The sequence below is a fragment of the Macrosteles quadrilineatus genome, unplaced genomic scaffold (genome assembly GCF_028750875.1).
Source record: "Macrosteles quadrilineatus isolate MER2022 unplaced genomic scaffold, UCM_ALF_1.0 Scaffold_4__1_contigs__length_99947679, whole genome shotgun sequence".
Lineage (NCBI taxonomy): Eukaryota > Metazoa > Arthropoda > Insecta > Hemiptera > Cicadellidae > Macrosteles > Macrosteles quadrilineatus.
This window is the reverse complement of record NW_026542597.1, coordinates 71,522,806-71,543,981: the sequence shown is the minus strand read 5'-3', so window position 1 is coordinate 71,543,981 and position 21,176 is coordinate 71,522,806. Positions and strand designations below refer to the sequence as shown.

General features: G+C 35.7%; 1 protein-coding gene across 1 annotated transcript in view; it reads right to left on the bottom strand.

Moving 5' to 3' along the window:
- Positions 1-21,176, bottom strand: part of LOC128993038 (polycystic kidney disease protein 1-like 2) — a 63,858-nt gene that overhangs the window by 5,329 nt on the left and 37,353 nt on the right. Inside the window, exons 14-23 of the mRNA XM_054416792.1 lie at positions 15,508-15,647; positions 10,483-10,695; positions 9,970-10,079; positions 8,020-8,131; positions 4,855-5,021; positions 3,599-3,728; positions 2,301-2,484; positions 1,628-1,771; positions 925-1,133; positions 217-308 (exon numbers count right to left, since the gene is read on the bottom strand). Of these exons, the coding sequence (XP_054272767.1) occupies positions 217-308; positions 925-1,133; positions 1,628-1,771; positions 2,301-2,484; positions 3,599-3,728; positions 4,855-5,021; positions 8,020-8,131; positions 9,970-10,079; positions 10,483-10,695; positions 15,508-15,647 (1,501 nt within the window). The remainder of the gene's footprint in view (positions 1-216; positions 309-924; positions 1,134-1,627; positions 1,772-2,300; positions 2,485-3,598; positions 3,729-4,854; positions 5,022-8,019; positions 8,132-9,969; positions 10,080-10,482; positions 10,696-15,507; positions 15,648-21,176) is intronic.

The window sequence follows — 21,176 nt, the reverse complement described above, 5'->3', positions numbered from 1 at the left end:
TTCTATGTGTGTTTCATTCTCTTATATAATGAAATACAGTTCAACTTGTATTCATTGTCAAAAAGGATTGAATAAAGGAATACAATTTGTATTCTATCGTAAAACAAATTTAATTCAATGTTAAACAAAAAGAGCTCATAAGCTTTCTCAGTTGAAACTCTTACGTAAAAAATTAATGAACATAAATAAAAAAAATGGTGCATTGCCACACTATACCTGGAGGACTTAGTGTTTGGAAATTCAAATCATTAAACCATCTAAAAACAAACAAGGACCGCACAAAAGTGTTCTGTAGGTAGGTAAAGAATCTGTAAAAAAACGATGTATTAACCCCTAACAACATATGTTAATTAATACCTTCTAATTCAGGGGAGGGGGCATGTCCGTGGAAATGACAGCATTACACTATTTTGGACATTACTGGAAAAAGAAATCAGGCCAAAATTCGGCCTTACATATACCCCTCAAATGCGTTAGGGAGTTTGTTGTAAACTGCTCGTTACAGAAATAAAGACAGTTCAAGATCGATAAACTTTCACGGAAGCACATAAACAGTTTAAGACCTACCCTTTTTCCAAAAAGTGCCATTTGTGGACTGGACATACAATTAAAATGCAAATTATTGGCCGTAAGGTCGTATAAACAATTAAATAAATTTTTTCATATTATTGAAAGAGTTGGATCATATCATAGATTTACTTATTTTCCTTCATTTTCATTATTTATTAGTTTTCCTAAATAAAATGTTAGTTAAAAAAAAAAAAAAACTGATGCACCTCCAAGATGTTTTAGCATCTGAATGAATATGGATCAACATAGACTAAATATACATAAAATAACACACAAAACATAGGATTTCAAATCAACAATGAAAGAAACTTGAGTAAATTTCCTGTAATTTTCAACTAACACCATTTTACTTACTGTGTCCGATTGTAAACATCCTGCAGTGCGACAAATCGGCCGTTATATTTGGTCATCATCATCTCAGCAGCATGAGAGTTAGGATGGAAGTGCGCTCCGCTCCACAGAATTTTCATAATGTAGCACAGAATCAATATAAACGTCAGCACGGCGAGAAAATCTAAAATGATTCTCCACTTCATTTTCCTCATGGTCTTTCTTCTTTTTTTCTAAAAAAATTAATTGTCTTGGGTTCATTTGCATTAAATTTTTTACAGCTTCCGAAACAAAACATACGTAACTAGGCTGTATGCTTTTACTAACTTGATCCAAGCTTTTACTTTCACAGTAAAAATTCAGGATTTCTGTCCCTGTATTTTTTGTTCTAAATATTAGTACCATTGAGGGGTTGTTCATATCCTAATGTTCCCCAAAGAGCTCACATAAAGATGATAGGTGTTAAAGGAAACAAATCAATAGTGATTTCAAGGAGAAGATTCAGTTGACAATTACATATTCTAAAATTAAACCCCAGAAGATACTACCGGTATGCATTAAGTTGCTTCAATTGTATTTTTCTTTACACTAATGTACTGTATTATAATCTTTTCATATTTTGTACCAACCAATTTAAGTTATGTTTGATTTTAATTAATGGTGCTTACCTGTATATATGGTAATTTAAAATAAAATTATTGAATTTTTTTAAACACCATCTACTTACAGCTTTAACTTCATCTGTCATGGGGTAGTATATACTCTTTGTTCGGTACTCTATTAAATTATCCAAGTATTTTTTATCTCCAACGAGGTCACATTTAACTGCCTTGTTGACATCAAGTTTGAACGCAGAAATGTCAGTTGTTCTCTAAAGAAGAAAACAATAAAATATTAGTCAAAATTTGTTCTTGGTTCACAGATTTCACTAGTAATTTATTTCATCTCACTTGGTTTACAGACATACTTCATTTGAAAACCTGCTGCACACTTAGGCTAAAAGGGTAAAGTGTACAACAACAAACTACCAAGAAGGCAGTAGAATTAGGTATGCTAAACAATATTTTATAGTAATGTGAAGTAAAACTATTTACAAATAAAAAAATTCTTTAAACTGTGATTTTACCCTTAAATATGCTTCTACTTTAAAACATGCTTCATGGATTATTTCCTTTAAAAAGTAAAATTCAATGTATCAATCAACCCTTGTTTTGATTAACACAAATAAATTATTAGATTAAAAATGAGGCCTGTCATTAATATTTAAATTACATTCGTTAAACTTGTACACAATTTGCACGCGTAATTAATTAAATGGTACCATGACCGTTTTCGAACCATATTCTTACACAATATAGAAATAAATCTAATGTCACTGTCAAACATACAAATCCTCTCACCTCAAATGCAGCTGATAATAATAAGGCAAGTATCAGTATTTTCAGCGGAGAAAAGATGAAAATATCTTGAGCTTGTGCTGCCACCAGGCTGCTTAACCATTTTAAGCTTTTTACTTTCCCAAACTTAAGACTGTATAGCATAACAAGATATGCACATATAATAATCACTAGAATTGAAAATACCCTGAAAGAAATTACCGAATATTAGTTGAATAGGTGTTTACCTAAAGATATCCTTTTATTGAGTGAATGAATGAAGAAATACACTGTATATTGGGGAGGGAAGATTAGTTAGCTCCCTGCTTGTTAAAATATCTTTGTAATGAAACCGATTTAAAAAACAAAATACCCCCACCACAGCAAACCTGAAGACTAAGCGAATTTCAATTTGCCTGATTGAATTTACTCTAAAATATCTCCTAAAAAGTACCACATTTATTCCCTATTTAAATAGCTTTAGTTTAACGAGTACTTAGGTTTGCTGCAACAGGGAGGGTAGGTGTTTTTTTTTTTGTAAAATGTTAATAGTTTAGTATGAAATGAATTTTTTTTGCATTTGAATGCTTGCAAATTTGATAAAAATATGCTCATAAACAAGCAAATTTTAACAGTTTACAATTTTTTCTATAAGATAAAGTTGAAATATTAAATTACAAATTTTTTTGGAATTTTCACCGTAGCCATTAGGCGCATAATAATGCTGCAATATAATTTTTTTTTATAAGCTATACAAACAAATGGTTTGGAAAGAAGTTGCTAAATTTTATGTTTTTATGGTTAAAAATAAGAAAAACCAAATTTTCCCCCTAAAATAATAATTTTTTTCCCTTATAGTCCAATCATGCTTGTTTGCGAACTCATTAGAATTGAAGGTTTACACGTTAGTACCAAATTTCATAAAAATCGGATTTTTTCTTTCTCGAGTTATCAAGCTAAAAAAACACTGAACGGACTGAAACCAGAATTTGTAGACATTAGGGCACCGAAAAGCCATGGATTTTAAATAAAATCATCCTTAATATATCAACTGATGACAAATTTTAAGGTGTTTTATGAGGTAAAAATAGAGTGTGTTGTCTTATATTTATTTTTTGTTATTTCGCTATCTATTCATTACGATTTAATATATCTATTTAAAATCTAATGCTTGTTTTTAGTTATACAAAAATAAGAGACAAACATTTAGTGAAGAATGATGCCTTCTATTTTAACCAAATTAACATAAAACCAAGCTTCTGGTTTGAATATAAACAAAATTCTACTTGCAGTATCCAAGTAAAAAAACATAAATAACTAACCATGCCGCTATCAACCATCCTTTGTTCACTTTTATTTCCGAGCCTTCAGTAGCTAAATGAACAGGGCGAAGAGTCTTGTGATGAGTACAGTTTCTGATGGCTGCGATGAATGATTCATACATAGTCATATCTGGTGGAAAACAAGATCAATGTGGCAGTAAAAATATAAAATATTCTCTTATGCTATTTTTTTTAGAAATGAATCAACCCGTTAACCCTTTGAGGTTGAATTTTTTTTCTTTTTTGGTGAGTATGTGACCATTCGAGGAGAAGAGAAAATGGCGGCGGCGACCTATACTCACCGTTCAAACGCAAAGGTCAACTATTTTTATTTTAGATTTTGTTTTAATGGCGAGTATAGGTTGCCGCCCGCCATTTTCCTGACTGCTCAAAAATGGCGACAAAAAAATCAAAAAAGTTTATCTTTATGGTCCAATGGCGATCTTTACTGCTCAAATGAGGACCTATACTCGCCGAAAACATGAAAAAATTTGACTCAAAGGGTTAAGGTTTGTAAAATAAATATTGCTTCCAAAACACTATAATCTGAAGTTGTAAGCATGTTTGAAGAAAAAAATAAAATACAACAAGTTATATGGACAGATTTGAATCACACATATTGTGAGTTTGACAATAATTTTGATAATAATTCCAAGATTTAAGCTAACAATAACAAAAGCAGCAGAAATTAATTTTACTTCAGCAACAAATTATTGTTTTCACCAGTGGTATACACACCAATTTTATTTTGGGGGAACGTAGATGTAATCAGGGAGGTTTTCCAAAACATTTGTTATAGTTTTCTTCCTTATTAATTAATTGAGGAGTGTTTTTTGATACTTAAAATAGGAAACACACTACCTAACAATATGGCATACACCGAGATTATTGCAATTCCACAAAAGAAAAAGCTTTTGAATAAAACAATAAATCTTTTAATAAATTTAAAATTCATCATCCCCCATCCCCATAGTTGACTCAATAACACAGGCTATTTTCTATTTTTATGCCTTCCCATCCTAGCTAGCCGAAACCATTTCAGGCGTTATTTCAGGCTTGGCCTAGAGGGTTGAAACATTATCACTTGGATCAAATCCATTGGCGGTTGGTAGGATTTGAACCCAGAAAAAACTCTAACCATTCTCTACCACTAAACCAGCTTGCCCCTCATCAATGTGTACCATATGAATAAATATAAATTCATATGGTACAATTATAAACCCATTTTAACAAATATTATAAATAATATTACATACCTTTGCGTTGTTTTGGTGGCTTCTCATCGTATGCTATGAAAGTAGACAAGTCCACAAACGCTGGTTTATCAGAAAACCAATACTTGTCCGTTATTGACGATCGTTTCCTTGGCATATACAATGTACTACGTTTATTGTATTGATAGTCTCTTTGCTTATATCCTTTCCTGAAAAAATATAATATTAATGTATATTGCCAATTATTAAGTGTCAGTTAGACAATGCATTTGAATTTTTTGCATATAATGTTTAACTTGATCTTTAAGAGCTTTGGTCCAGTGACGCTTTGGTGATTTGTTGTAAATTTTCATAGTTTTAACTAATTGTTACTAAATGTTATTTGTTATGTTTTATTCTCTGTTATATTTGTTAGTCTGACAAGTACATTGTACATTTCCTTTTATATGAATGAATGAATAAGTGATTTATTGTTGCTTTTGTTTTTACATTCACAGATATTTCGCAGAGCATCTGCTAGACAAAACACTTCTAGGCATTGGCCGGAAGGGCCCTCGGCCAGGTTGGCAACAGAATACACATGAAAGAACAAAGTTACAATTAGTTTTCTCTTAAAAGTAATATAAATATATAGATAATCAAGATATCACGATAAAAACTGAGAAAAATAACAAAAAGCTACTTGAACAACAAATAATACAGTTTAATTTTTTAATTAAATCAATAAAACAATAGAGCTCAATTTATTGAAAAAAATATAGAAAAACAAATAGTTAGATTTTTAAGTAAAGAAAGTTCACAAGTTGCATTGGCACTTCAAAAATAGGAGAATCATAAATTTAAAAATTAAACTCCTCTACTATTGCCCATCTGTATTGCCAGGCTTCCCTTAAGAAACCTGCCAATACCCGCCAAGCCATGCCATTCAGATTCCCATCAAATTCGAATTTGCTTAAACTAAATGCATTAAAATATTTTTTCCTTATACATCCATTGGGCACACACACGGACACAAAATGAAAAACGGACAAAGACAAATTGACTGAGAGGATATGGAGTATCTCTGGATCCAGATGTCGAGTTAGGACTTTTCCTTTTATACAGCATATTATTGTACTTCTTGTGTTCTTTGACGTTGTCTATAATAATAAATAGATTATGATTCTGAATATGTCAGAGTCCTGATAAATGTCATCTCCAGAATTTAATATTGATCTGATTCAATTTGATATATTGACTTTATGTTTGCTTTGGCTTTCACTAGGCACGGTTTTTAGAATAACAAGTTGAGTTAACAACCTAATTTTTCAACAGCAGAAAATAATATATACAAGTAAAGTAAGTATTACACATTCTGTGATGCTTTATTTTATATAGTGCCACACAACAAAATCGCCGGCCTTTCCTATCAGCGTTCCACTTTCGGTCTGCTGCTTGCTTTTTTCTTAGAAACGGTCGAGGAGCTAGTGAATAGAGAATTCCTCCGTCTTGTGTCTCGCCAGTATTTGTACAAGTAGCAACGTCATGGCTCTCTTACATATCAGGATAAGTCTTACATACGAAGTAGTTGTAAAATTAAGAATGACAGGCTAGATTAACAATTTAAAGTTTTCGCCCCATTCCCAGAAATGTAAATTCCAAAATTATAACTACCTCATTTAACGAGGTAATTCTTCCTAGACATGCAATAGTCACCAAATTGAAATACCAGTAATAAATCATTCAGGAAATGATTTAGAGTCCAGATATTTTCAGTTATGTGTTAATAAACGCAACAGACCCCTGTTATTATCGTCTTGCAATATAGCGGACTTGTCAGTATATTTAATAATTTTGTTTGGAAGGGTAGGTTTATTTCAATGTTCTAGTTAAATTTGTTAGTTTCATCCTTCGTAGTAATCAAAGCTGGCTTGGCCTGCTTCTGGTCTGGGTAAAGATCTCCGCCCTTTGGTCCCCAAACAGCGTTACTAATTAAATAGTCATTTTATGAAGGTAGCAGAAGATAGCAAGCTCTTAATTCCAACATGCTAGGGTCCTCCAGGCTCTAGCACAACAGTCAGACAACTAAAACGAATTTTCGATTAATATACATATCGCATTATGGGTCGCCAGAATTTTATCCCCCTGGAATTTTACCCCCTGGGCAAAGCTGACTTCACTATGACGTAGTAACCTGAGTGGTCAAAAGTTTGTTTGCGGCTGGAATTTTACCCCTACGGATTTGGAAGTCTAATGAAAATAGTCAGAGCGTGATTAATTAGATTAGCGATAAAAACCAGAATTTTACTCCCTGTCCATATAACTAGCGTTTAGACAACTGAAGATGTACGGGCCGGATTTTTACCCCCGGATTTTTACCCCCTGATTTTTACCCCCGGAATTTAACCCCCGGAATTTTACCCCCTGGCCGATTTTAGAATTTGAACGATTGATTTTCTTATTTCTGTTTTTAATTAATTGTAAACATTTCATTATTTAGTAGCCTATCTGTATTTATTTATTTTGTAATCTCAACTAAGTAAACAGAATTCGCTGTTTTATTTTGATCATATTAACAACAGTTGGCTTCAAAGATCGAATCCTGATACACGAATCTCAAAATTAAAATTAAAAACCTGCTGTTCGATTAGTTAATGTTACAAATAAATTAAGATAGGCTACTTAATAATAAAATGTTTACTATTAAATTAAAACTGAATGAAGATAAGTAACCATTCTCACCAATTTATATATCTGGCCAGGGGGTAAAATTCCAGGGGTAAAATTCCGGCAGTAAAAATCCGGGGGGTAAAAATCCGGGGGTAAAAATCCCGGGGGTAAAATTCTGGGGGTAAATTTCCGGGGGTAAAAATCCGGGCCGTACATTCTAGGTTTTTATAATTTGATGTGTTCTGATTAAATTCACAACCGTGAAATTATATGTTTAATTCCGCGTTTAATCCATCGAGCTGATGTCGCCGAACTCAAAAGTTTGCGGCCGGAATTTTACCCCCTGGTTTGTGACGTCACGTTTGCCCAGGGGGTAAAATTCCAGGGGGATAAAAATCCGCTACCCCGCCATTATTACCAATGTCACTAATCCCCTCGGTCATCAATCTACATCCGTCCCCCCTGGCTACAATTCTTAACTTGTTTAAACTTGCTTTTAGTTTGGGATTATATTATTTTAAGAGAGTAAGATTTAGTCTACTTTGTGGAAATACTTACCTAAAAAGAAACATTGCAATAAAGGCAAAGACTGTGGAGATCACAAACGATTGAATACTTATCATGAGCTCTCTTTGACCAAAGCTGTAGTGGTACTCATCAACGTTTTCAGCTAAAAAATAATTCAACACAGCAATTACGATTGGTTGTTTCATTGGTTTAAGACACAAATCATTTTCAGAAACTATTTTTGAACTATTTTCAAATGTATTTGAAATACCCCCGCTGCAGCAAACCTGCCAACTAAGCGAATTTCCATTTGTCTGAATTGATTTTAAATTAAATCTATTAAAATAACATTAGGTTTAACGAGTACCAAGGTTTGCTGCTACAAGGATACTACTGTGGAGGTTTTTAGTAAAATATTAATAGCTTAGTTTAAAATAAATAATTTGGCATGTTTTATCAAAATATATCCATAAACAAGCAAACTACAACATTTTACAATATTCTCCATAAGAATAACATTGGAATTTTAAATTTATAATTTTTTGGATCTTCTCCGTTACTAATAACCGTGCAAAAACACATTGATATACTAAATTATTTGTTTTTTTAAGCTCTTTAAAAAGGTCTAGAGAGAAATTGGGAAATTTTGTGTTTTGAGGGTCAAAAATTAGAAAAACCATTTTTTTACCCCATAAAAACCCACGTAAAACCCCGTTCCCATGGTCCGATCATGCTGGTTCGCGACCTCATCCAAGTTTATCCTAACTTACACCTTAGAACCAAATTTCATCAAAATCGGACAAAAATTACTCAAGTTATCGCGTTCACGGACGTATTTATATATTTATATATATAAATCTATATATATACATATATAAAAATTTGAACGAATGGTGTTTTTGGCCTCTGGGGACATCAAAATGAAAAAGTAAATTGGTCCCGGGCCTAGGTCTTACCGTGCCACCTACGGTAATAGCTACTTCCCTATAGGGAAATTCGCTAAAAAATAGAAAACTACAATCAAAATAAACAGTGGGTGTTTTAATGAGACTTTTTCTACTGGTTTCTTCCAAAAACAACAACAACAACAACACAAACATAAGGCTCAACAATTCTTAATTCACATTTTTTTTTAAACAAACAAGATTGTTTGTTTAGCAATTAAGTAAATACTTGACCTTAATCTGTATAAATATTTTTGGTTTGTTTTAATCTTAGCTTATAACCATAGACTAAGGAACCAATTATAGACCTCTATCGGCAGTTGCGCTTGGTTTAGTTCAAGGGATGGTCTATTGTCTGTAGTATAACAGATTTACATTACATTTTTTTAAATGCTTACTTTTCGTGTCAATCTTAAATTTTGACTTCAATCATAATTTATTTTTTAACAACTCAAACATTTTATAAAAATAAAATAAAGATCAAACCAAAAATGAGGACTATTACCCACACATTATCACCGTTGTTCAGGTGTTTCAGCCATGTTTTTTTTTTCATTACAGGTATAGATTTTAGGATATGTATAACCATAGATAAAACATACTCCCTTAGTAGATTTCTCATCCTTATGGAACAGCTGAAGACAATTTTATTGTTAGTTCGTGTACGGTTTATGTAGAGGTCGTGTTTTGTTTACAATTTGTTTCCCGTTATTACAGCCATTTAAAACCTCGTTTAACCAAATAATACGATCTAATCATAAACAATAACTTGTCCCCTAGTTATATAACCAAACAGTAAAGCAGAAATCAAGAAATTAACCCTAAAATAATTGAAACAAAGTTTCATCGACACTAGCGCCTTTGTGTCACGTACATGAACTAGACACGAAAAACGTGCTTCAAAATTTACAATGGGATGAGAAGTCTACTTGTGTTGGTTAGTCTATGGTATAACTACCGGTATATGATTTGTGCTTGTCTTTTATCTTTTGTGGAAGAAACTATTAAAATTAACTTAGTAATAAATTGTAACCACATTAAATAACTGCAGTAATACCAAATTTATCCGTAACTTTGAAGAACATAATGCTAGCCAACATGGCTGACATTATCAAAACCATCAGGACCATCAAACGTTGTTTTCTAGAGACAGGGCTCCTCGGATGTCTGAAAACCAGACAAATGTAAACGCAGTTGAACTAGATTATGAATAAAGCACATGGATTTCAAAATTAAAATTATTAATGACAGACACAGGCAAAACAGGCTACAATAAAAATGTGGTAATTTAAGATCACTCAAATTCTTGAACCTGGGTTGAACATTTTTTTACATTTTCTTTTCAGTAATTTTTATTTCACAACTCTTGTTTTCAGTATACAGTAGAGTATAAGTTTTTCATGGTACAAATATGTTTGAATGATAATTCCTTAATGATTCAACACGTACTAATTCAAGAACACATCATAATTCAAGAAGTCATAATTGTAATAGTTTTGCTAATAATACACTATGTTAGAATAACATTTATTACTTATTTACTGAGACAGTAGTTTTAAATAGTCATTACCTAGCCAAGATGCTCAGGTGCAAATGATTTTCCCTAAAGCCGAGAACAGAGTTGTCCAGAAAAATCCGCTTGACGCTCAACACCTCGTCCGTAGTTGCCGGTCGAACCATCGATTCCGGAAACTCGTCTACCTCTAATGCCAGCCACTGGTCGATCACAAACAGGTACTGGGTCGTGGCCTGTAGGTCGTACACTATAACCTTTGAGCAGTACCTGGAATACATTCCATGAATTCATAAGTTAAACTTTTTTGAAGTGGATAAATTAAGTGATTATTTTAGGGTAAATGCTTGGTATTAGCTTTAACTGTAAATAAAACACTAAAGAATACATTCTGTATGAGTGGTTAGGGCAAGAACTTTCATTCTGAGGGCCAGTGCTTAAGTCACACCAATCAACAATTGATTTTCAGTATCTGGCAATGCAAAAAACCCGCAAAGTGGCACTTCTGCACACGAGAGCAACGTTTACAATGAATGATCTCGAGTGTAGCAAAGGCCTTTTGCACTCGTGTTACACATTATATTTTTCCTACAGTCACTATAAATCATATAAATAATTAGTCTTTCAAACACTATACAACACGTTTTTAGGTTCAGCTGGCAACACAAATATGTGCCCTAGAGAATTAAAGTAGTCCCCGGTCCGTATCACTCCGCTATGTTTTCCTCGGCAAGCAATCTGCTCCGCGACTTGAGAAAATAGTTCCGTATATTTTTGTAATTTGCAGTGGTTTCCGCGCCTTAAATATGCTTTAAAGGTATTTTCTTGCTTATTAAGATCGTAGGATTGTTTTAAAAATGTTTAAAAGAAAAGTCCATAAAGTTCAGAAATACCGAAAAGAGAACATAAACTATTAACACGAAATGACAGGTTAGTTATAATAGTCAATCAGCTGCTCTTAGTATTTATTTATTTATTTATTTATTTACTACATGTCATTACATCATTTTTTGACAGGACATAAAGTCATATACATGATATACTAAAACTAAGAAATAACAAAAATTATTATTATCTTTAAGTGTTGCCAACTTATTTTCAAGCGTACACGGATTACGTGCATAATAGAACCACGCTGTTTTGTGTTGTTTCGTTGGAAACCTGATGTGTGCCAAAGTATAAATATGCAGCAATTAGCAGCTTTCTGTACTATAAACAGTACAAGAAAGCCAACTTTGTCGGGTGACTGTAGGAAAAACCATTTGTTAATTTGTTGATGTATACATTACATTTAGTAAATTTCCCAATAGGGAATAGCAATTATAAGCAAACATAGTCTTTATGGTAAATCATATGATCTGTGCTTTTTTTGTTTCCAAGAAACCAAAACAAAGTTTGTTCAATTGTAAATTTTTAAGCTTGTTTTTTGTGTCTAGTTCATGTAAGGTGACACAGGGTGCTAGTGGCGACAAAATCTTGTTTCTATTATTTTGAGGCCAATTTGTTATGTCTAATTTCATGATTTGAGCTTATTACAGTTTGGTTAGATAACTAGGGAGGGCGAGTTATTGTTTATGATTAGATTGTACTATTTTGTTAAACGAGGTTTTAAATGACTGAAATAACAAGAATCAAATTGTAAACAAAACACAAGATTCAAGATTTACCAAGCCCCGCGAGCGAAGCTCTTATACGTCGACTCTTGTGCATTTCGTAATACGCAAACTCCTCCTAGACGGCTGAATCAATCGTTTTGAAATTTTGCATGGTGAAAAAGACCATATCGGTGAGTGCCAACATCTATATGGCGTTAAAATAGTCTCTCAGGAATCCGCCCCACTGGGTCTCAAAGTTTCAATGTAATCCTTATGGAAGCAGTATTTGACACATAAACAAAGACATATACACAAAGACACAAAGACATAGCTGTTGACTTTTGAATGCAGTAAATAAGGAAATAGCTGATAGCATTATTCCACAGATACTAGGACAGAAACGGTATGTTAAATACGTATAATCAAATGACGACACTAGCTTGGGTCCGTGACGTAGGAAGTGGTGCAGGAAGTAGTAAAGGTAGCAGTATGGAGTGTGGAAACTGTTTATGACGATTAGATTAAGGTATCTGCATTCCTAAAATTCTATGGAAAGGGACGAAAACAGGTCCACGACGTAGGAAGTAGTGAAGGAAGTAGTCAAGGCGAGCTGTCCGGAGTGTGGGAACTGTTTATGACGATTAGATTGAGGCATCTGCAATCCTAAAATGCTATTGGAAGGGAAGGAAACAGGTCCACGACGTAGGAAGTGGTAAAGGAAGTAGTAGAGGCGAGCTGTCCGGGGCGTGGGATCTGTTTATGACCATTAGATTAAGGTATTTGCAATCCTATGATATTATGGGAAGGGAGGGAAACAGGTCCGTGACGTAGGAAGTGGTGAAGGAAGTAGTAAAGGCAAGCAGTCCGGACTGTGGGAACTGTTTGTGACGATTAGATTAAGGTATCTGCAATCCTAAAATGCTATGGGAATGGATGAAAACAGGTCCGTGACGTGGGAAGTGGTGAAGGAAGAAGTAAAGGCAAGCAGTCCGTACAGTGGGAACTGTTTGTGACGATTAGATTGATAAGATAAGATAAGATAAGATCTTTATTTCCATTAGATATTCTTTTGAATACATTGGATATGTCAGGTTACAATATATAATCTATACAATAATAAATTGAACAAAGGGCTCACCCATCTTACACAAAATCATTGCAAGTCAATTTTTTTGTCAAATATTCATCAATTGAATAGAATGCATTTGCAAGTAAGAACCTGATTACAACAGTTTTAAATTTAATAATGTCCATGTCCCTAATAGCAAGGGGTATAGCTTATTAAATAACCTTATGGCTAGTACAGATGGCCTTTTCATTGATTTACTTAATCTAACATAAGGCAATTGTAAGTCATGTCTTATTCTAGTGTTGTAAGAGTGCACGTCATTATTATGCACCAAATCTGGTTGATCTTTAATGAATAGCAAGTTTTGAAGAATAAAGGCAGAATAAAGAGTTAAAATTTTTAAATGAACAAACCATGGTTTACAGTGAGTTTTATAATGAACTCCTGCAATGATTCGAACGGCACGTTTTTGTAGGATAAAAACATCTTTTGATGCTGAGGCACTGCCCCAGACAATCAAACCATAAGTAATCTTAGCATGAAATAAACCAAAGTTTGAGACATCTGCAATCCTAAAATGCTTTTGGAATGGAAGGAAACAGGTCCGTGACGTGGGAAGTGGTGAAGGAAGTAGTAAAGGCGAGCTGTTCGGGACGTGGGAACTGTTTATGAACATAAGATTAAGGTATTTGCAATCCTATGATGCTATGGCAGGGGAGGGAAACAGGTACGTGACGTAGGAATTGGTGAAGTAAGTAGTCGAGGCGAGCTGTCCGGAGTGTGGGAACTGTTTATGACGATTAGATTAAGGTATCTGCAATCCAAAATTCTATGGGAAGGGAGAAAAGCAGGTCCGCGATGTAGGAAGTGGTGAAGGAAGTAGTCAAGGCGAGCTGTCCGGAGTGTGGGAACAGTTTATGACGATTAGATTAAGGTATCTGCAATCCTATGATGCTATGGGAAGGGAGGGAAACAGGTCCGTGACGTAGGAAGTGGAGAAGGAAGTAGTAAAGGCAAGCAGTCCGGACTGTGGGAACTGTTTGTGACGATTAGATTACGGTATCTGCAATCCTAAAATGCTATGGGAAGGGAGGAAAACAGGTCCGCGACGTAGGAAGTGGTGAAGGAAGTAGTCAAGGCGAGCTGTCCAGAGTGTGGAAACTGTTTATGACGATAAGATTAAGGTATCTGCAATTTTAAAATGCTATGGGAAGAGAGGGGAACAGGTTCACGACGTAGGAAGAGGTGAAGGAAGTAGTAAGGTGAGCAGTGTGGAATGTGGGAACTGGAAACCATTTGTATCTGCAAAGCTGAAATGCCATGAGAATGGATGGAAGCATGCCCACGACATAGGAAATGGAGAAAGAAGTAGTAAAGGGTAGCAGTGCGGAGTGTGGGGAATGTTTGTGGCAATTAGATTAACGTATCTAAAATACTAAAATGATATGGCAAGTGATGAAAAAAGGTCCACGACGTAGGAAGTGGCTTAGGAAATAGTAAAGTATGAGCATAGTGTGAGAATCGTCTGTGGCAGTTAGATTAATGTATCTTCAATCCTAAAATGCGATGAGAAGGGAAGGAAACAGGACCCACGACGGAGGACGTGGTGAAGGAAGTATTAAAGGCTGGCAGTGCAGAGTGGGGGAACGGTTTGGGCAGTTAGATAAATGTGTCTGTAATCTTAAATGTAATGAGAAAGGAAGGAAACAGGTCTATGACGTAGGAAATGGTGAAGCAATTAGTAAGGCTAGCAATGCAGAGTGTGGGAACTGTCTTTGGCAATTACATTAATGTATCTGCAATCCTAAAATGCTATGGGAAGAGAGGGAACAGGTCTACGACGTAGGGGGTGGTGAAGGAAGTAGTAAAGGTGAGCAGTGTTGAGTGTGGGAATGGATGAATGTATCTGCAATACTAAAATGCTATGGGAAGAGACTGTAGACTTTTTAGGTTAAAATGATTACGAAGCACGAATCGATACATATTTTAGATACATGCAATCGTTTACAATTCAAATTTACAACTAAGATTTTTACTCCCTAGAGAGTAAAAATGCTACTTTAGACCTGCAACGCATAGACGACTGTTTTTACAGTATGACAAAAACAATATAACATGAACCCTCGATGACTCCGCTCAATTTTGTGGATGCCTCTGCGAACGCCACCTAGTTTACAATAGGCCAAGTCACACAACGTCTACAGTGCACCGTACAACTAACAATAAAATTGACTTCAGCTGTTCCATAAGGATGAAAATTCTACCAAGGGTATGTTTTATCTATGCTATAAACCTGTTTGAATACAAATCGGAGGAGTTAAGATCATCTAGTTTTAGAGCACGGCTTCTGTCAATATTCTGCTGGTTAGCCATAAGGGAGCATTTAATTTTACTGATTTAAAGAGCTGATTGTCTTACCAGTCGGGGTTCCTCCCAGAGTTGTCATGCCAGAGTTGCACGGCATTGAGGATACCCAAGGACACAGGATAGCACAACAGAAACCAGTCATCATTGTCTCTTTGTAGAACTCTCCTGGTCTCACACTTCAGGACGGTTGGCTGCAACAGTTGTTATCGGTATTATAATTATCAATTGGGACAGAAACACAACAGGGTGTATTTTAAGTCAAATATGAGAGCAGAATGGAGTAAAATGCCTTAGCTCGGATAACAAATCTACTGGGGGGTATTTTTTATCTATGGTATCTCTTACTGATGTACAGAGTTCATGTTTTTGGGAATAATTTTTGAAGCACTACGGCACCTGTAAAGGCCATGCTTTGTTGCAGGAATGTTTTGCCGGTTTTGGTTACATCGTTTTGATTCAGTCCCGTAAAAAGCAGCACTCTATTTAAACATCTTTGCCACCAAGACTGATATTCAAATATATAATAGGTTACGTACCTTGTTCCGTCTTCAGTCTTAACTTAGTGTATGGATGACTGGTTTCGGGTACAAAGACCCATTATCAAATCCTTATTTAAAACATCATATTGAATATGGTCAAATATCCGACGTAAGTCTTCTATCAAATAAAAATTTGAACCAAAATTTAGTTTTTCATTCAAAACGTATTGAGAGGATTTTTTATTAGCTTTATAAATTTCAAGACTCTCTAAGACGTTCATGAGGGGACCTTTACTGCATTTGTGCAAGATTTGTAAATTATCTTGGCAACTGTTTACATTGTGATTGGCATTTACTAGATGATCTACAAATTTGGATCGTTGTATTGACAGTTTTGGTTTAGGTAGGTGTTCTTTAAATCTGGTATTGAAGGAATGTCCCGATTGGCCTATGTATAAATTGGAGCAATCATTACAAGATAGTTTGTAAACACCTGTGCCATCTAAATCATTATCATTTTGTTTATGGTTGGATTGGCTCAAATGACGTTCTAGCTTGTTTGACGTTTTACTAGCTAGGGTGATTTGATGTTTTTTCAATTAATTTTTTAATGTATAGTGTAGGTTGGCTCCAAATTCGACGGATACAAAGTTGCTGGGTTTATCAATTAGTTTACCAGTTTTGTACTTTTGTTTGTTAACTATCTTATCGATAATACTGCTGGATTATCATATAGCTGTTGGTACCGCCGTGTAACCTACGTCGGTTTGTCCCGTATTCAATGTGGCCGGCCTATAGTTTTAAATGTATTTGTAACTTTTGTTTTTTAAATGTGTAAATTTTATGTGTCGTCGACCTGCATGTATACATTGATGAAGACTTACGTCGGATATTTTACCATATTCAATATGATGTTTTAAATAAGGATTTGATAATGGGTCTTTGTACCCGAAACTAGTCATCCATAGACTAAGTTAAGACTGAAGAGGGAACAAGGTACGTAACCTATTATACACTCTATTTAATACATAAATTGCTAAAAGGGTTTAAGACGGCTAAGGCCATAACCATGTAAATTCTTAAAAAAAACTTTCAATGGTACAATTCTATTGTTTAAGCAATTAACATATAGGCCTGATATAGTTTTTATCAAAGGTACGTAAGAAAGTAACAATAACAGGACAAGGGGCGGAAAAATTATAGGGCCTAGGGACGCCAAAATGCTAAATCCATCCTTGTGGGTGCTTGGTCACTCTGGCTTAGTAGGTAACATTGCTGCTGACTGGCTAGCAAATGCTTCTACGACAACTATGATCGGTTCTCTACCCTTCTGAGGTACCTGTGTGCACCTCCAGCGTGTCATGGGCCACTAAAAAACATTGTAAGAGATGGGCTGAATCACTCCCTTTAAGAGTAAGTAAGCTCACTCCTCTCAAGGGATTGCCTCAGATTTCCTGAGGTTGATTAGGAGAAGAATTGGACAAAACATTAGATAGACAACAGAAAGAAAAACTATGGAGCTGATTACTTGACCTAGGCTTGTCAAAGAGCATTTGCCTCAAATGGGTCTGTGTGAAGTGTGGGAGGTCAGAGGAAACCGTTTTCACCTGATCTTTCACATTGAGGAGATCTCAGAGGTAAGAAGGACAAATCTTGGAAATCTGGTGAGTTGCCTTCCTGAGGAGGAACTGTTCAGTACAATGCAGGCATTAGGTGCCTGGACATTGCAGGTCTTTGAATATCTCAACTCTCAACCTTGCTGAGGCAAAAATTGAAGAGCTTGAAAATGACAAGGAAATCCTGCTCTCCCGAAATGCTTCTGGTTGAAACACTAAATGAAGTAGAACTCCAACTAGAGAAGGAAAGACAGCTAAGAATTAAAATGATACAAACCTTTGAAGAACAAGATAATGAAAGAGAAAAACTACTACTCGACTCAGCAAATGAAATTAAGCAATAGGCGGAATGATAAACAAGCTGAAGCTAAACCAAGATGACTCAACGGACCTACCTCAGACACCAAAACCTACTGGCACTTCAGAAACACAAACAAATCACTCCGATTTTTATGTTCCCAACTACTGTGCCTCTCTAATTACTGAGCTGGCTCAGCTGAAAACTCGACAAGACCAACTAGAACGCTCTGTGGAAACTTTGCAAAAAGAACTGCACAAACAACGTGAACAAATAAATCCTGCTACACCATCAACAGTCACACAAAGTACATCCACTAAAGAGATTTTTCCTCGTTCTAAAAACCACAACCTAAGCAAGAGCAAAAAACCAATTGGGAACAAAAGAAACCATTTCAGTGTATCTCTCCAAGTAGCCAAAAACAAATCTCGGCTTGAAGAACCTGCCAATGTAGAAATAGGCTTACAGGTAGATGGTGTAAACAGAAATGCGATGCTGACATCTTGACACGAGAAACTACAAGGAGAGAAAGCCAAACTCCTTTCAAAAAACTGAACCCGGATATGACCAGGAGAAACAACCAAACTCCTTCTAAAAAACTGACTCAAAAAGAGAGGCTTCCACCTATGACAGCAAGAATACGAGGCGACCAGGAAACTTTGGATGACTTTTTCATGAAGCATATAGATTACTTTAAAGACATAAATACCCAACACAAGGAAAGACTATCAGCCTCGATTAGTCACTCTGAAACCCCAGCCTCTAGAAGTATCTTGATCCCAACCCAAGTAGATATAGAAGCAACCCAAGTACAGAAACCAGCAACACCCAAACCTCTTTTTTAGGACCCTCAACCAAACCACCGGCAACGACATAACAAAATCTAAAAACAGTGTTGACAACCAATCAAAACACCCACTAGTTCGCAGACACCAACTCACCCTTGCCCACCAAAATATAGACTGGCTGTCTAATAAAACAGAAAGACTATCACACTTCCTTAATAATGAACAACCAGACTTCATAGTTATTACAGAGCATGGTCTCACCCGAGAAAACTTAGAAAACACACAGCTAGCTTGGCTACACCCTAATTGGAGGCTACACAAGAAGAAATCATACGAAAGGAGGAGTTGCAGGATATGCCAAACATGGCCTGGAAAATTATATGAAAGTACTTAAGATAAGTGATGACGACTCAGAACTAGTATGTGAAACTGCTCTTTTCGAAATAAAACTGAAGAAGGAAATAGTCCAGGTCATGGGAGTCTACAGGCCTCCAAGGGACAATTTGGAACAAGCGCTAGATATCCTAGCAAGCCAGCTGGAATATGCTCTCCGCACAAAGAAGAAAACTGTCATCATGGGCGACATAAATGTAAACAACCTTGGTGAACATGCAAACGACACAGATAACACCCAAGTTGAAGATCTTCTATCCCCTTTTGACATTGTTAGACTAAATCTGCCGCCTACTAGAATTACACATGAAACTAAAACCTCAATAGACTGGATCTGTACAAACATAGACCCAAAACATATCCAGACATCCATTATCCTGTCTGGACTCTCAGACCACACTGCCCAAATTGCCACTCTCCAACTACCATCAGAAAAAATCACAAAGTCAATTAAGGAGAAAAGAAGAACTCTCAACAAAAACACCATAAATCTATTTAAAACCAGGCTCCATGAACAACCCTGGGATTGTGTCTACCACATAGAAGATGTCGATGAATCTTATAACAACTTTCACAGGGCTATCCCAGGAATACTAAATGAGACCTGCCCAGTAAAAATGACAAGGAGAAAACAACACAATCAAAAAAACTGCTGGGATGCTGAATGCTCTAGACAAAAAAATCTATATATAAATGCCCTGGAAAAAGAAAACTGCACAGGTCTACCTGAAGATAAAGCAGAAACCGCAGCAAGAAAAAGGGACTATGACCTAAGACTAAAGACTTTGAGGAAAACTCAAACATCCGACTACATAAGCAATGCCGACAACAAGTCCAAGGCACTCTGGCAGGTTATAAATAATGAGAGAAAATCAAGTACCAGTATAGCAAATGAGTGGGAACTCCTAGTAGATGGGGAGACATTACAGGACCCAATCAAAATAGCAAACCACCTCAAAAGTTTTTTTGCTACAGCCGCGGAAAGGACACTTCAGGCAAACAACACCAACACACACACCAGAACCCCCGAAATTCCTCCTTTAACAGCTAACAAACTAAAATTTCAGCTTGCAACACGTAACGAAGTACTAAAAGCAATAGACTCACTTAAACCAAAAACTTCATCTGGCACTGATGAAATATCAGCCAAACAGGTCAAAACATGCAAAAATGAACTGATTAACCCACTAACAGCACTCATAAATAAGGGGTCTTCCCAACACAGCTGAAAACTGCCAAGGTATACCCTAAATATAAAAGTGGACCAAACACAGATGCTAAAAGTTACAGACCAATTTCACTTATACCGACCTTCTCTAAAATCTTTGAAAAAATCGTCCTTAACAGACTAATATCCCATCTAGACCAAAACCTGCTGCTCACCAGCCAGCAACATGGCTTCCTTAAAGGAAGATCCACTTCCACTGCCTTAATACAGCTCACCGAGCACATAATAGAACAACTAGAAGACGGCTCCTCAGTCACAAGTCTGTTTCTGGACTTTAGCAAGGCCTTTGACTGCCTTAACCACAAGACACTTCTTAGAAAATTGGGAGCTCTGGGTATTGAGGGAAAGTCTAAACAATGGTTCCACAGCTATCTTAATGGCAGACAGCAACTAGTTGAGATTCAGCATGTAGAAAAAAAACACTCGCCATAAAATACATTCCGAAACTGTCCCTATACGGAGAGGAGTACCACAGGGATCAGTTCTCGGACCAGTCCTGTTCCTCCTCCTCACAAATGACCTACCAGACCAGCTACAAGAATACTGCCAAACCACAATGTATGCAGATGACACTGTCATCACACTAACTGACAAATCAACGGAAACTTTAAACCGAAACATCAATATAACCTTCAACATGACTAAACTATATTGTACAGTAAACGAATTGGCTCTAAATGAAAAGAAAACTGTTCAGCTGAACTACTCTACTAAAAATAAAGACACAAACGTATTAATCCCTAGGATAGAAGCACAAAATAGTACCAAATATCTCGGCATTATCATGGATTCAAAACTGACATGGAAACAGCACATTGACCAACTCTGCAAGAAGCTACGCTCTGGCATTCATGTCATCAAGCGAATGAAGCAGGTACGGTCTGGACACCGCAAAAACAGCCTACCATGCCCTGGTTG